The 17169-nt window shown below is 29.1% G+C and overlaps 1 protein-coding gene across 1 annotated transcript; it reads right to left on the reverse strand.

Moving 5' to 3' along the window:
- Positions 1 to 3786: 3786 nt before the first annotated feature.
- Positions 3787 to 4433, reverse strand: LOC107961530 (uncharacterized). Its single transcript, XM_016897642.2, has one exon. The coding sequence runs from the start codon at positions 4270 to 4272 to the stop codon at positions 3916 to 3918; it is 357 nt and encodes a 118-aa protein (XP_016753131.2). The 5' UTR covers positions 4273 to 4433; the 3' UTR covers positions 3787 to 3915.
- Between the last annotated feature and the right edge of the window lie 12736 nt (positions 4434 to 17169).

Genomic DNA, 17169 nt, shown 5'->3' on the forward strand with positions numbered 1-17169 from the left:
AATTTAATTTCTTTTATGTCTGACACTGACCGTCAAATCGACTTGGATCTAAGATATGTTCTTCTACTCATCAATGGGTACCAATCCACTGTATTGATCGTCAAATCGTCGATTGGAGCTCACAAGTTGGACTTAAAAAAAAAACTTAACAACCCAATGTCTTAAATAAAATCTTTCAAATAGTCTAATAACTTTAATGAAAACTTTCGAATAGTTCAACGGTCATCTTGTAACTTTTTGAAATTAAATAACCAAAACGTAAACTTACTAATAATTTATTAACAGGTGAAATTTACCCATTTAATATTTTCAATTAACATAACTCGTTTACACTAACGAGACCTAAAAAAAGGGCAAATTGCAAAGCCTTCACGTAAAAGTATATGATAAAAGCTTCCTAGAGTGTACTCCAATTACATTGAGTAGCCCAAGCAACAAGACATTATTTGCAGCACGTTTCTCTTTCTCTTTGTTTTCTTTTTCCTATAGAAATTTGTCTTTACCTTAATTTAGGTATACATAACTATATAAATCATTTGGGTATTTGTTTTCTTTTCCATTTTAAGTAATCATAATTTCCGGACACGTTTTAACTCGTATTTTTTAAGATAATTGAACTAAAACTCGATTCATAAAATATATAAACTTTTAAATAGTAAGATAAAGAATAAGGTAAATTATATTAGTAGTCATCTAGCTATTTTTTTCTTTTTCAGTCACTCAATTATGAAAAATTATAAAATAGTCATTTAACTATCCAAATTTGTCTTTTTTGATCACCCAACTATCTTGGATTTTTGTGTGTTCCCATTTTCACGTTAGCTAGCTGGTGACAAAAAAAATTAAATAGTTTGATGATCATTTTGTAACTTTTCATAGTTGGGTGACCAAAAAAGAAAAAAAAACATAGTTGAGTGACCATTTTGTAACTTTTCATCGTTAGTTGATCAAAAAAGAAAAAAAAAATCATAGTTGGGTGACCTCTACTAAAAAAAAATAAGTGAGGTATCATGTGTACCTTATAATGATATAGAAATATCAGCTTTTAACAGTAAAAATAAATTAAAATTTAACAAAAAAATCCAATTTGCTCTTTGGATAACATATAATGATTAATTTGCCCATTTTTTTGAGTAAAAGGGACAAAATACAATCCGAGTCCAAGTATAGAAGCCTCTATGGTACTTTTACCCTTTTTTCTCACTTTTTTTTGTCACTTTGACTCCCAACCTTCAAATTTTAGTTAGTTTTTTAGGGAGGAAAAACTAACCGAATTGTTAAAATTTTAACAACAATGACATGATAGCCATGTGACAGTTTATCTGTACTTCATAAAAAAAATCAACATAAGCAATGAAACACATGTAAACCATTACATGAGCTCTCAGAGTGAAGCCAGAAAATTACTTTAAATGGGCTAAAGATGAATAATAATTTTTGGGGGTCAAAGTATAATTTCACCATTATACTAATGTATAATATCATAAAATTTGTAATAAAACAACTTAACCATTTTTTATTAAATAAAATAAAATTAATAATTATAAAATATAAATATAAAACTAATAAAATGTAAAATTTATTCTAAAAAATATAAAAAAGTAAAAGGTGAAAGGTGTACCGCCCCTTAGTTGGACACCCTTTTATAATTAAAAAAATATTTTTTTATTTTTTTTATTTTATTAAAATATTATTTTTTATAGATAATATCATTTGACATATTGGCAATATTGTATTTCATTATTCAAAATAATTCATTATTGTAAATAATTTGCTTTCTATAATTATTTTTAACGCACTCAAACCTATGTTGTTCTGTATTTATAATGCGTTTCAGTACACTCAAATCCATATCTTTCTGCATTAATAATGTGCTTCAGCGTACTCGAACCCACGTCCTCCTACATTAACAACAATATACATATCAATCCAGTTAAGATTTAATCGACATTATATGTGTTTTTATTAAAATGATAAAAATAGCAAATGAAAGGATAAAAACATAATTTAAAATGAACGTAGGGTTGTAAAGTGATCCACGTCATTGATTGGAAAATCTCACAATATATTATTTGGCATTTCCCTTCCGGACAACTCATCTATTCATTGTCTGCCACGTTTGCAAGTTTGCAATGATTTATTATAAAAGCCCATGCACTGCACATGGCTTCGTTGTCAATCCTCTCTAAAATCTTACTCTGTCTCTTTTTTTTTTTTTAAATATGTGAAAATCAAATAAAATATTATTCAATTATAATTATTTTATATAAATAATATATAATTAATTAAAATATTTATTATTCTTATTAATTATTCGCTTTTGATTTTGTTTTTTTGCATGTCTAGTCAAATACTTAAAAGATAAATTGAAAATAAATTATTTTATAGACCATTTTCATTACATCATTTATGATCTTGTCCAATTAAAAGAGGACACATCATCTTTGATTCGGAAATTTAATCCAAATCTACATATGATATGGAAAAAGAAGATATCATAAATAATGTGATGAAAATGATCCATAAAATAAACTTTCTAAATTGAAGAAAATGAATAAATATATATATGTATATATATATAAACAATATATAAGAATGGATAATGCATATTTGCATCCAAAATTCTGATTAATATTTAAAATTATAAATAAAATAAAATACATTTGATTGAAGATCTTTTATGTTCAACCAAACAGAAAATAATATCTAATTATTTTTTTTAATTTAAAGGATAGTTATTTTTTTTGGTAGAAAATAATAGTATAAAGCGAAACATCAACTAGTTAAATTTTAATTTGGTATCGACCGAACTAGATTAGTTAATAGTAAAATTTTTACCAAATCCGAAGATTTTCGTATACTTGCAAACTTGAAACTAAAAGAAATATAACATCTAATCATATGATCGAAATACTTATAGTTACTTTATCTTCTTCTATTTTTCTTAATTTGTATAATTTTTATTTTTAAAAATTTCTTATAGTTATATCCATTTCCTTAAAATATTCATATTCTAAAATACTTATATTGATCAAAATTAAAAGTTCTATATAAATTATAGAAAAATCTCAAAATTGCACGTGAACATTGAAATACATGAACTTTGATTTAGTATAATTATATATTATATTATTTTTTAAACATTAATATCATTATAGGTTCTTATTATTTAATACAATGTCTAGAACTACCTATAAACCCTCCCAAAATAGGAGGATAATACGCTTCAGCGCACTCGAACCCATGTCCTCCTGCTGGTAACAATGTCGATGGCAATCGAGCTAAGACTCAATCGATATATATTTAAAAATAATAATGATTTAATTTTGAGACAAATCTCAAAACTATGCATAGCAAACTTCGGTTTAATATGAAATTCTATACATAAATTTTGGTTTAAATTTATAAACACAATATTGATATAGCATAATTTATGCTTATATATTGCATACACAAATAATTACATTTATCCAATATAAAAATAAATCGATATATATTTTAAATGTGTATGATTGAATCAAAATTAAAATTTCATATATATATTATCTGAGATCAAAGTTAATGTATAATTTTAAGATTTATCCTTATAAATTTAGAATATAGTTTTAAGTCTAATTTACTAAAATTAAATACATTCATATTAAGAATATTCCACTGAATTATAAGTGAAAAATATAATCAAATTCTTAAAAAAAAAATCAAACTAAGAAATTAAATTACATGAAAACTAGAAATTAAAGCAAAAAGAAAAAAAAATCATAAGCAAATAGAAAGATATAGTAATAATAATTGAAACTCATCAATAATTTTTATATATAACATATAAAATCAAATTCTTTTTTCCCAATCAATTCTGAATTTTGAAATGATGAAAAAAAAAGAATTGAAAAAAAATTAAACATATATATAATTTTTTTATACTTCCAAAAATCCAGTCAACCTGAGAATCGAATTCCGAACTTGACTCAAATTCCTTCCTTTAAGCGTTCTTCCATTACCTGTACAAACCGAAAACGCCGTTTTCGCAGCGATTCTCCGTTCTAATATCACATGCGGCGGCACAATTTCCCGATCTTCATCTAAATCACCACCGTAATCGAAAACGATAGTACTACGTTGATGAAGCGGGATGTTAACGGGAACAGAACGGACGGTTTTGGATAAGAATCGCCGGCGATCTATTAATTCATCGGAGGGAAGAGGAGCTCCGCCGTTAAGCGTGGCGTCGGGGAATATAACATCTGATTCTTGGAATTCTTCTTCGGCTGCCATTGAAGAAAAAAGGGGGAAAAGGAATCAGATTTTCAGAGATTATTTTGAAAAACAAAAATTTGAAGGGAAAATGAGAAGCGAAAATGGCACTGGTTTCAGTTTATTATAATGTTGGTGATTGAGACGAAGATGACGTCATCCAAACAATCACAAAGCGTTAGAGTACAGTCCCCGCTTTCCTTTATAATAATCACATTATCAGATTTTCTAATAATAATATTATTAAAAAATATATTTTTTAAATTTGTTTTTAGTAAAAATATCTTTCCAGTCCCTCTCAATTTTAAAATTGAGTAAATTGGTCCATTTCAAAAAAATTGTAGCAATTTAAACCTTGTCAATCACGGTGTTAATAGAGGTGCTCATGGGACGGGCCGGGCCTAGAAAAAATTTTGTCCCACATCCTAGGTCCGGCCCGACCCAACCCGAAATATGGGCTTAAAATTTTGTCCAGACTCGGCCCGGAAAAAAATTCCTAAGCCTGGTCCCGGCCCGACCAGGCCCTTTTTTTAATAAACACCAAAAATTTATTTGAAAAAATAAAAAAAGTATTTTAAAAGTATTTTAAAATTAAAAAATAAAAAAAATATTTATTATAAAGCCCGGCCCCACCTAGCCCATGAGCACCTCTAGGTGTTAATGTCTTCCATCAATTATACATAATTTTGATTGGTATAGTAACAAATTTAGCCTTTATATTTACATATTTTTGTCATTTTGGCCTTAATTCTAAAAAAAAAACAATTTTACCATAATCATTTACATATTTACACAAATGTTGCGAAATAAATTTGTTAAATTAGGACCAAGTTGACAGAATGTGTAAACTTTGAGGGTTAAATTTATTATTGTACCAATCAAAATCATGTACAATTAGTGGAAAACATTAACATCGCAATTACTTGTCCGGTTTCTCACTTTTGAAATTGGCAATGATTAAATTGCTTTGATTTTTTCGAGAGGGACTGATCTGCTCAATTTTGAAATTGAAAGGGATTGGAGATGTCTTTTTACCTTTGTTTTTTTAATTTATTGATAACATGTTTTTAGGTTAAACTACACCCAATGTCACTAAACTATTAGTGTGTTTACGTTTTGGTCACTCAACTTCAAAAAGTTACAAAATGGTCATTGAACTATTCGAAAGTTTTCATTTAATTCACTGGGTTGTTAAAATCGTTATCGTTTGGCCTTCTTCATTTGCATCACCTACACCAATCGAAAGCTCTTTTTCCCCTACTCTTTTATAATTTTTTTTTTTGCATGAAACAACTTTGAATGTCATGAATTTTTAATCCAAACAACTTTCTTCTTTGATATCTGACACTGACCACCATGTCGACTTAGATCTAAGGTAAGCTCTTTTACTTATCAATGGGTATTGATTTACCATTTTGATCATCGAATCATCACTTGGAGCTCGCTAGCTGAACTTAAAAAAAAAAACTTAACAACCTAGTGACTTAAACAAAAACTTTCAAATATTTTAGTGCTCATTTTGTAACTTTTTTAAGTTGAGTAAAATGTAAACTTTTTAATAGTTTAGTGACCTTGAATGTATTTTATCCTTATTTTAAATATGAATTGTGAGCTATGATGAGGGAGTTTGGTATACCATGGGGCGTGCTCTTTGTCACTATTATTTGAGGGCTATGGAATGCTTGTAATGCGATAGTTTTTCAGGATAAAACTCTGTCGACTTTACATTTTGGAGTATGCAAAGAAGTTTGCCAAAGACATTGATCAAGACATGAAATAAGCTTTTCCAATTATTGCTAAAGGACCTCATTGGCTCCAACGGAATCGACCACTAATGGGGATGTGCTTGCTTAGCACTAAGGGTGCTATAACAACCCGTACTTGGGTTGCGTTAGCAGGAGGACTGATATCGAATGAGTTTCGTAATTAGTTACGAGGTTTCACTATGAAGATTGGTCTATTAGATAGTGTACAAGCTGAGTTATGGGGCATTCGCGAAGGCTTGTGGTTTGCAAAGTTGATGGGCATCCAATGGTGGATAGTCGAGGTCGAGGTCAATGCTTTGGTCGAGGTCATATGACGTGGCAGAAAATAAATATATTAAGTTAACTTATGAACCAAAACAATCTAAACATCATCGAATCGCATTAATTTTCAATTTCTCAAATTTTTTAAAGGCTCAATCTTAGTTTGATGTAAATCTATCCATGGGTCGTTCGGGATCGAATCATGACCTGATTCCAAACAAAAACTCAAGTATAGGCCCACCAGCCCATTTCACTATTTAAAATTTAATAGAATATTAAAAATATATTCTATATTAATATTAATACTTTATAATTAATTTAAAATTTTTAAAAAATATATTATTAAAGTTCAATTTAGGATAGGTTAAATCAGCTCGAAACATAAAAATTCTTATTCAAGCTTAACTCAAATTTATCGAACTAAACGGACTGCTCAATTTATAGATAAAAAATATATTTTTCAATTTTAAAAAAATTAGTACAATCATTACTGTTGCTGGTAGTTTCTATCAAAATTTATCAACTTAATATGTTTATTTTCTGCCACGTCATATGAGAACAACCATAATTAAAATTTTAAATTGACTAATTTTATCAGAAAATATTTATGATTTTAATGATTGGATTGTGATTTTCAAATAAAAAAAAGTATGAGGATTGGATTTTTAACTTTTAAAGTACAATGACTAAATCTCAAAAATGGTCAAAGAACATAAAAGTAGCATGGCTAAACTAAGCCTAAAAATGTACGGTTAAAAATGAGTAATCAACTGAAATTCAATTCGAATTGTGAGGAATTTTCTACTCTCAAATTTGACGGAACTGAGTGCTTAAAATTGTCTAAAAAGATAGTGTTAAATAGAGTGGTAGCGTCTGGTCACGACAAACCATGCTTGATATGGTTTGAGCACATGCCTTGCAACATATAGGGCAAATGTCCACATTTTCTAGTAGGTAATCATGTGCCGGGCACAATTCATCTCCACGAGATGCTCCCATTCTGTTTAACACTTTCATTGACCCTCTTAATTTTGTATATTTATCTCTTTAGTCCTTAAATTTTGATGAATTTTTAGTTAATAAATAATAAAATTACAGGTTTATTTTAATCCAAATAAATAATAAAAAGATTAACACTAAATTATCTCATTTACACTCTACCAACCAATGATTAGGGGTGACGTGAAACGACGTAAGTGTAAAGCTACACTTCCACACAACTCAGTGCATCCCACGGCTCATGCGCCGCATAAGCCACGGTGAGAGCGGAGGCCCCACTCGGCTGTGGTGTGGTCCACTATATCTATTGCCTCACTATGATTTTGAGTAGTTCAAGCCAATTATTTATTGACACGTGTAAGATGACGTAAATTGTCGATTTCGTGCAAGTAATTATATAAAGGGTTTTGTTTTAATTTTTAATTATTTTTTGTTATAAAAATGCAAATAATTGGTGCATGTAAAGTGTTTCTTTTTATTCTTAATGCTAGTCACAATCTCTATTAATTGAAACTTAATTAAAATATACTTATAATATGATTATAATATCGATTGAGTCTTAGTTCAACTGTAATCAGTATTGTTACCAATGCAGGTGGATATAGGTTCGAGTGTGTTGAAGCTAGAGGTGCTCATGAGCTAGGTTGGGTCGGGTTCGAGCCAGATCTAAGTATGATATTAACATATTTTATGTTTGCCCAAACCTGGGCCGACCCAAAATCTAGGCCTAAATTTTGCCCAAACCCGTCCATATTTGCAAAAGGCTAACCTATTATTATTTAATTTTTTAAAAAATATTTATATTATATTATATTCATAATTAATCATTTTATACATTTTTTATATAATTATCTTGTAACATTATTTAAATGTTTACATTAAAGTAGTATTAGATATTAAGTATAGGTTTTATTTTTTTAATGTGTTCTAAATTACATAATATATAATATAATATAATATAAAGTATTATAAACTTAAAATGGGTCGAGCCTTGAATGTTCAAGCATAAGCCCAACCTATATTTTAAACGGGCTTAATATTTTTGCCCAAACCCTTCCAAATTTAGGCGGGTCTGGGTGAGTAGCTCGACCCATGAACAAATTTAACTGAAGCTCATTATTCTCCTATTTAAGGGTTAAGGAGGGATTATGGGTAGTTTTAGACATTATATTAAAAAGAGCAGATATGATAAGAACATATAATATAATAATATTTTAATAGTTAAAATATGTTATAAGTCCCTGTACTTTTTTATAAATTTAAAATTCGATCATTGTACTTTTATTTTCAGAAATTTAGTTCTTTTACTTTTCAAATTTTAAAATTTAGATCAACTGTTAATATTATTTAAATTTTAGTGTAACATTTTAAAATTAAAAAAAATAGTAGTTAAATCCATCATCTCCAATTTTATTATTAGTCCCGTACTATAAGTAATTTACAGAGTTGGTCTTTTCCCTTCAATTTGATCATTTCTACCCTCTATATTTTTTTCAAAATTTTAAATTTTTGTTTTGAATTAATGGTAGCTATTAAATTCGTTAGTAAAAAATGACTTATCATTTTTGTGAGTATTATGTCAAATACCAAGCTGACATAATTTACTACTAAAAGTGAAGCCAAATTTTTTTTTAGGGTTCGAAATTAAATTGTATATTTGAAGGGGAGCGAAAATTTACCAATAGTTTAGTAATGAATAGTGTAATTTACTCTAAAATTTAAAGGACCAAAAATTAAATTTTCTATTTTAGTAGGGTCAAAGCCTTTACCAGTCTCCTAGTCGTGGCCCCTATTTTACAACTTGGCATAATTTACAACTCGACATCAATTACAATTTGACACAATACATTTTGATAAGCTAAGACAAATATGATAGTTTATGTATCACTTTTCAAGAAAAAAATTAAAGCGAAAATTGAGGTATACTTTAAGAACTAATTTACTAATAAAACTTTTTTTTATATACCAATATTAAAATTTCCAACTTTCAGTAGCAAAATTAAAATAGCGTTAATATATGTTTATCTAGACCTATTCATGGGTCGGGCTACCCACCCAGGCTCGAAGGTTCACTCGAAAATTAAGAGGATTTGGGTAAAAATATTGGGCCCAAAAAAATGGACTTTGACAAAAAAAAGCTCGTTTAAAATATGGGTTGGGCTCAGGTTTAAACATTCAAGGCCTAAGTTTGGCCCGACCCGTTTTTAAGTTTATAATACTTTATATTATGTAATTTATAAAACATTTAAAAAATAAATCTGTACTAAATATATAATACTACACTAATGTAAACATTAAAATAATGTTAAAAATGACTGTATAAACAATTTCAATAAATAAAAAATTTATTAAATATTAAACTAAAATAATGTAATATAAATATATATTTTTAAAATTAAAAATAATAGGGTGGCCGACCTAAAATGAGTTTGGATTAGTCTTTTACAAATATAGACGAGCATGGGTAAAATTTTAGACCCATATTTCGAGCCGAGCTTGAACAAACATAAAATATATTAATGTCATATTTAGGCTCGACCCGACACATGAGTACCTCTATGTTTATCCTTTTAACATTTTTTTATATTTACAATCTAATAGGAAAACTTTAGAACTTATTTTTCTCCAAGAAGAAGTCATTAGGTAATATATTGATTTTATAATAATTTTAGGTTGCTTGCTAATGAAGGTAAGCCAGACGGAAATTATTCCTTCCTTAGAGCTGTAGTTAAACACATAAAATGAATATTTGACAATGTATTGGAAAGAAAGTTAATTATTTTATTATAAATTAATAATGAAAATTACATTATATATACTCAGTGGAATTAATTGAGATTAAATATATTTGAAATTAATATTGATTGAGTCTTAGCTCGATTGGCAGTAATATTATTATCAATGCAGGAGGACGTGAGTTCGAGTATTCTTGGCTAAATGGATAAATTACTTTTTAGCCCATCATTAGCAACATTATTGAATTATCATAATTTATCTTGATATATTGCATACGCAAACAATTATATATTAATCTAATAAAATATATATATATATATATATATGAACCATAATTCAAGTTCCATATGTATAGTTGTACCATATCAATATAATTCAAGTTCATGTATTAATTTCACTAATGTTTTTTTTTGTGAGTTACAAGAGGAATGCAAAGCCCTGATAACAACGTAACTAGCGTGACTCGAACCTTGGTCACACCTAGGGCGGTGAACATCTTAACCATCCAACACACGAGGTTCAATTGCACTAAAATTTGAGAGTGAGGCTATTATAGAGAATTAATTTAAGAAAGAGTGCATTTCATAATTTATGACAATTATTATTATAGGTGGAAACCTACTATAAATAGTAAAAATTAAAACATAAAAATCGATTTTACAAATAAACTTGACTGTTATATTAATCTGTTATAGAGAAGATTGAATGCATTTTTTAAATAAAATGGGTTTTTAATCTTTTTTCAACTAAAGTGAGATTCAATTAATTCATGATACTAATTTAGTCCATAACTTAAAATATAATGTATGTATATATATGTACATTATTAGTCACCCAACTATTGCTTTTTTTTTTGTCACTCAATTATCTTAGATTTTTGGGTGTTTCTATTTTTATGTTAGCCAGCTGGTGACCAAAAAAGACAAAATCGAATAATTGGGTGACCATTTTGTAACTTTTCATAGTTTGATGACAAAAAAAAAGAAAAAAAACATACTTGAGTGACTTATACCGTAATTTAGCCAATATATATGGTGTGATATGGGTTGGAAATTAAAGGGTCAACCCCAATTCAATAAATGCTACCAAAATAATTATTCAATAATGTTCCCATTGCATTTAGAATTAGTAAAGCGGCGCCGGTGAAGGTCAACGACGAGGCAGTCAATACACAGCCCAATGTGCCCCATGACTTGGTTTATGACCATCTCTCCAACATTAAATTTGTCTACCCTCCACCCACTAACATATATATATAATAATTGATACCCCATCGAGTTCGAGAAATACATTAATCAGTACTTTTTTATACAATTATTCGTAATTCCTTCCCAACCTTTTAATAGCAGGATAAATGCGTTTTAGCGCGCTCCAACTCATGTCTTCCTGCATAGGTAACAATGTCAATGCTAATTGAACTAGGATTCAACCGGTCATTAATAGGTACTTATGGATTTATATATATATAAATTGTTAGAGTTGTGTGACCTGAATCTTGTTTGATCTGGCTTGAAAAGTTCGAGGTGCAACTCATTTGCTAAAGAAATAAAATAGAGAGGCAAAATTGGGGATGTGTGGTGGATTACGGCCTCAGGCCGGACCTTATCGCACAAGTCGAATCTATATAAGACTATACTTTTTCTATCAGACGGGTTGTTTAATCCTTAAAAACTGCATATAATCATAAACCTCTTGTATTGTTATTTCTTAACATTGATGAATTTCTCCTCCTCCACCTGTGATTTTTCTCGATAAGAGTTTTTCACGTAAAATTTGTATGTTCTTATTTTTCTTTATTATTGCTTTGCGATCATTTCTACTACCATTATCCACGTATAGTATAACATAAATGTCTTATAAAAAATTTATTTTTCCTTTCATAAACCCACCAAATTCTCAATCAATTGCATGGGTAATTAAAAGTATGCACATTGAGAAGATAGTCAAAGTAAACCCAATATATATATATATATATATGAATAAGACCAGAAAGAAGTGTATATAGGTTAGTGTAATGGCATGTGATTTGTGTTCCCATTTTTCTTTTCTTCACCAAGTTGATGGGTATAGCCTTTTTGAGAATTGACTTTGTAATCTTACTTTACCTTAGCATATAAAGGCTACACTTTGACTTTATATATATATATTTGATGTACTGAAATATTATCTCAATAAATTTTTAAGTATAAATATTTTTTTTTAAATTTGATGAATCAGATTTTATCTAAAGGAATGAATTGATAATTAAAATTTTTTGCTAAGAGATGAGTGAAAGATAGAAAATAGACAAAATTAATTTGTAGAGTTGAGGGATGAAGTTAGAAAATTTCAAGAGGGGTATGAGATAGACCTGTCCATGGGCCGGGCCAGGCCGAGCCGGGCCCAGAAAAATTTTCAGCCCGCCTCCTGGGCCTGAGCCCGGCCCAGCCTGAAATATGGGCCTGAAATTTTGCCCAGGCCTGGCCCGAGAAAATATCATAAGCCCGAGCCCGGCCCGGCCCGGCCTATTTTTTAATAAACATTAAAAAATTATTTTAAAAATAAAAAATAAAAAATATTTTAAAAGTATTTTAAAATTAAAAAATAAAAATAAAATATATATTTATTATATTCGGACCAGGCCGGGCCGGGCCCGGGCCAAAAAAGTGGTGCCCGAGGCCCGGCCCGTTTTTTAAACGGGCGTTGTTTTTTGCCCAAGCCCATATTTTTACCCGAACCCTCCCATATTTCGGGCGGGTCGTCGGGCCAGGCCGCCCGGCCCATGGACAGGTCTAGTATGAGATAATGAATAATAATATTTTAAAAATAAAAACTAATTAAAGAAAACTGATCTAATAAATAAAAATAAGCTAGAAAGTAAATTTAAAATTTATTTGAATTGCATTCTTCGGTCATTGATCTCATTAAAATCATTAATTATTTTGTTTGCATTAAAAATTTTTGCAGTTTCTTTCTTAATGTAGACAACTAAAGAATTTCTCAAAAAACCAACTTCTATCTTGCTACAAAGTCGAGTCTTCAAAATCATCATAGCAGAAAAAGCACGTTTTCTGGACGCGGTTGAGACTAGAAGAGTCAATATAAGACTAATCAATCTATCAATGAGTGGGTACATGATTAACTTTCCACTCTCAATTAAGATTCTACAAAGTTTAGGAAGTGTTGATATTTTTCTCAAATCAGGATGCTTACGTACATCAAATTTATAATGCTTCAACTCATATGGAAGATTTTGTTTCTCTTGTTAAGAAAAATCTTTTGGATAGAACTTGTTTACACGAATGCAAATTTTATCAATATCAAATAACTTGAAAAACTCTTTGGGATCTAAAATTGTAGTAAGAGTGAGAAGCTCGACAACATGTTCGTTGAATCTGCTCTTTAATTCTTGCAATTGAGCATCTATTGTAGCAAAAAATATATCCACTCGATAATGATGTTTCACTATAACATCTTCCTTCTTGTTACGACTACCACCCACAATGTATTGAGCATTCATATATGGAAAAACCAACTCTCAAGTTTCACAAAAAGATATCACATTTTCAACAATTCATCTCATCCACCGTCTCTCAACTTCTGAGTTAAATCTTTTATTGTTGAAACTAAACTCATGGCATTTAATATATCTTGAGAACGATGTTGCAAAGCTTGACAAAGATTATTAGTAATCCCTAAAACTTCCTTCATCATGTGCAAAATAAAAATAAACTCAAAAGACCTCAATTTATTATATGCGCTATGAGCATCTCCTCGTTGTGAATAGTTAGCAGCAATATTTTTTAGATTTTCAAAAACTTTGCTAGTAGCATTATACATCGTTAGTAAGCTAGTGATTGAATTTAAATGAGAACTCCATCGAGTCTCACCAGGACTTTGTAAAGTGTCAATCTAATTCATACATGTTCCAATTGTTAACTCATTGATGGATACTAAATGAGTTATTTTAGCTGCTTGGGCTTTTTGTAATTCATCATGCCGTTTGGAAGAAGCAGAAGTAATATTAACAATACCAGACAAGTCTTTAAAAAATTGATGCATTTCACATTTGCACAATAATAAAAAATTAAATTAAATTGCTCAAAACGGAAAAAATATAGGGACCAATCATATAATTTAACCTAAAATTTTCGTTTGAAATGATGATTTAACGTGTCACGTCAACTTACCATTACACCATTAACGGCAATTAATGCTTAATGACTAAAATATTACAACACGATAACGTAAGTGACTAAAACATAACATTTCAAACGTAAATAACTAAAATATAACCCGAGGGAAACAGAAATGATTATTTTAATAGTTTACCCCAAATTAATTAACATAAGAATGTGAACAAAAATTTGGTCAATGAAACGACTTGATTGGTGTTAAAGGTAAGCTGCACCATTGAATGATGATGTGGATATTGTTTTTCATTAGATATTTATTTGGATAAGGTGTAATGTCGACGGAAATTATTATGATATGTGTAAAAAAATTATGTAAAATTATATTTATAAAATATTGTCAACCCGACATTGGCAGACCTATCTACAAATTTGGTATTGTTCTTGATGGGGTGATTTTTCTCCCAACTTTGACATGTTTGAAGAGGAGTTGGAGATCGATTCGTATAAACTGCGACATAGTAAAAGTGGAGAGGAAAGATACAAATATTTTAGGCTGAAAATCCTCAAAGAGGGAAAACCACAGGCAAATGAGGCATCAACTTTTCACTAAATGAGTAAATAAACGAGAGTACAATATGGAAAAAATAAACCTAAATGTACTAAACGTACAAACCCAAACCTCAAAAACGAAGTCTTAACTCGGGCACAAAATTCTCTCCATAGTTACCATGAAACTCTCACCAGAATTCATATACGACTACATTTTGTCGCCCTCAAAGAAAAGCCCTTACTGAATGGTGTGCTAATTCTGGCCACTCAAAATAGGGATACAATGACCCCTTTAAATAGGTTAAGATTAGAGTTCAACTGGGAGAAGCAGTCCTGTTTAAAGTCTAAAACGTGTCTGCCAAATATGAGAACACGTCGTGACGTGGCATATCGCCTCATCACGATGCCGTCCCTGCTTTGTTGATTCAACGTTGTTGCGTCGTCCTGACGTCCTGATGCCCTACATCATGATGTCGGGCCTATTTGGGGCCTTTTTCGATTGCTCGTCAAAATGTCTTTCTAAGTGCCTGCAAAATATCTAATAAATGCGAGGCACACCCTACAAGAGGCGATAATCCTGTATAACAAGAATACCACATTAGATGCTTGATAATGTGCATGGTTGGACTCAAACCCATGTCATATAAAACATATAAGTCACTTTTGGATGATAATGCTACTACTTAGCCTAGCAAGGACAAATTCAGACTTGTTGAGGCGTATTTAAGCTTCGAGCGAACAACATTTCATATTCTTCTCTCAAAATAATTGGAAATACCTCAAACAAAAAAGTAACTTTAGTTAAAATGACAAAATCGAGTCCATTACTATCCTGATATCCTAAGTTCAAATCTTACCTTTTGTCAATTTATTACCAATTTAAATTATTTTTTTGGTAAATTTTATATGAAAATTTAAAAAGATAAATTTAAATAAAAAGGTCTTTTTAATTATTATTTAATTGAAGTAATGTTGAATTAACTCGTAATATCTCAATAGTTTAACTTTTTTTTATTATAATTAATGTACGTGAATTGACCATTGATAAAGTGTACGGATGTTGATGATGTAACTATTATGTGCTTTAATTAGCTAATTGCAATAATTATTATTAATTAGCGTTGAAATATGGTTAGTTTTCTATAATGTAGTCCTCCCAATTTTTGATACATTATATTTAATTTTTGGTCCCTCTAATTTTAAAAAAAATTATTTTAGTCATTCATTTAATTTTTCGTCTATTTTAGCCCTTTAATTTGCATTTTGTCATCACCCAAAATGGATGAAGAAATTAATATTTGTTAACTTTGCTGATGTGGCATACACGTAGATTATTAATACTTTTTATTATAAATTTTATACTTTTTAAATAGTTTCAATGATTTTTAATTTTTAGAAATAATTTTCTGAATTTTTAAAATTTTAAAAAGTAATTAAATACTAGCGTGTCAGCTACGTGGCAATCCACTTGTATGTTAACTTTTTCATCCATTTTGGAGTGATTTGACAAAAATTACGAGTTTAAGGGTTAAAAAAGATAAAAAAATTAAATGAATGGCTAAAATGATTTTTTTTATAAAGTTAGAAGGCCAAATAAATCATTATTTAGAAGGCCAAATAAATCATTATGCCTAGAAATAATGAATAAAATTAATTACTATGAAGAATAATAACACTAGGAGAGAGTAATTAACTCATTAATTAAGAATAACCCTTTTCATAAAATTACTATAATTTTATGTGTTAATTGCATTAAACACCCCCAAATTATGATTTTCATTCTAAACTGATCTTCAAACTTTAAAACATTCTAATTACATCTTCAAACTATCGATGTTATATCAATAAGGTCCTTCCATTACTCAAATCGTTAATTTAACCATTAATTAAGACGATTGATCTTATGTGACATAATTTAAAAGGAAAAATATAAAGAGAAATGAACATTGTAAAAATGAATGTTAAAAAAATATCAGTTTTGAGGTTTTTGAAGCTTTTAACGAAACTATCATTCACTTTTTTTTCGATTTTACTTTGTTTTTAGTTTTTAATTTTAAAATTTATGCAACAACATTTTATTTTTCTTTAAAATTTTCATTCTAAATTATGTCACGTATGGTTTCACATGTTGAAATGACTCGAAGTATAAATGGACGAACTTTTAAACAGAAAATGACCAATTTAATCTTTGATCTAACATACATAGACTAATTTGCTCGTTTTAAAAATAAATGGGACAAAATAAAATCTAACTTCTAGTATATACATCCGTCATGGCACTTTTACCAACTAAAAATTTACATCTAAAAAATATTTAAAAACATATATAAATTTGAAAAGATACATCAAAACATGTCGATACCAATACATACCAATACCAAATAAAAACGAGACATCCACTAATACGATACTATCTACCTTTATCCGAATTCTCATCCCAAATCTCAGCATGTCGTAATCTATATATCTATATATATATGGACCGACAAGGT

The sequence above is a fragment of the Gossypium hirsutum genome, chromosome D06, assembly GCF_007990345.1.
Source record: "Gossypium hirsutum isolate 1008001.06 chromosome D06, Gossypium_hirsutum_v2.1, whole genome shotgun sequence".
Classification (NCBI taxonomy): domain Eukaryota; kingdom Viridiplantae; phylum Streptophyta; class Magnoliopsida; order Malvales; family Malvaceae; genus Gossypium; species Gossypium hirsutum.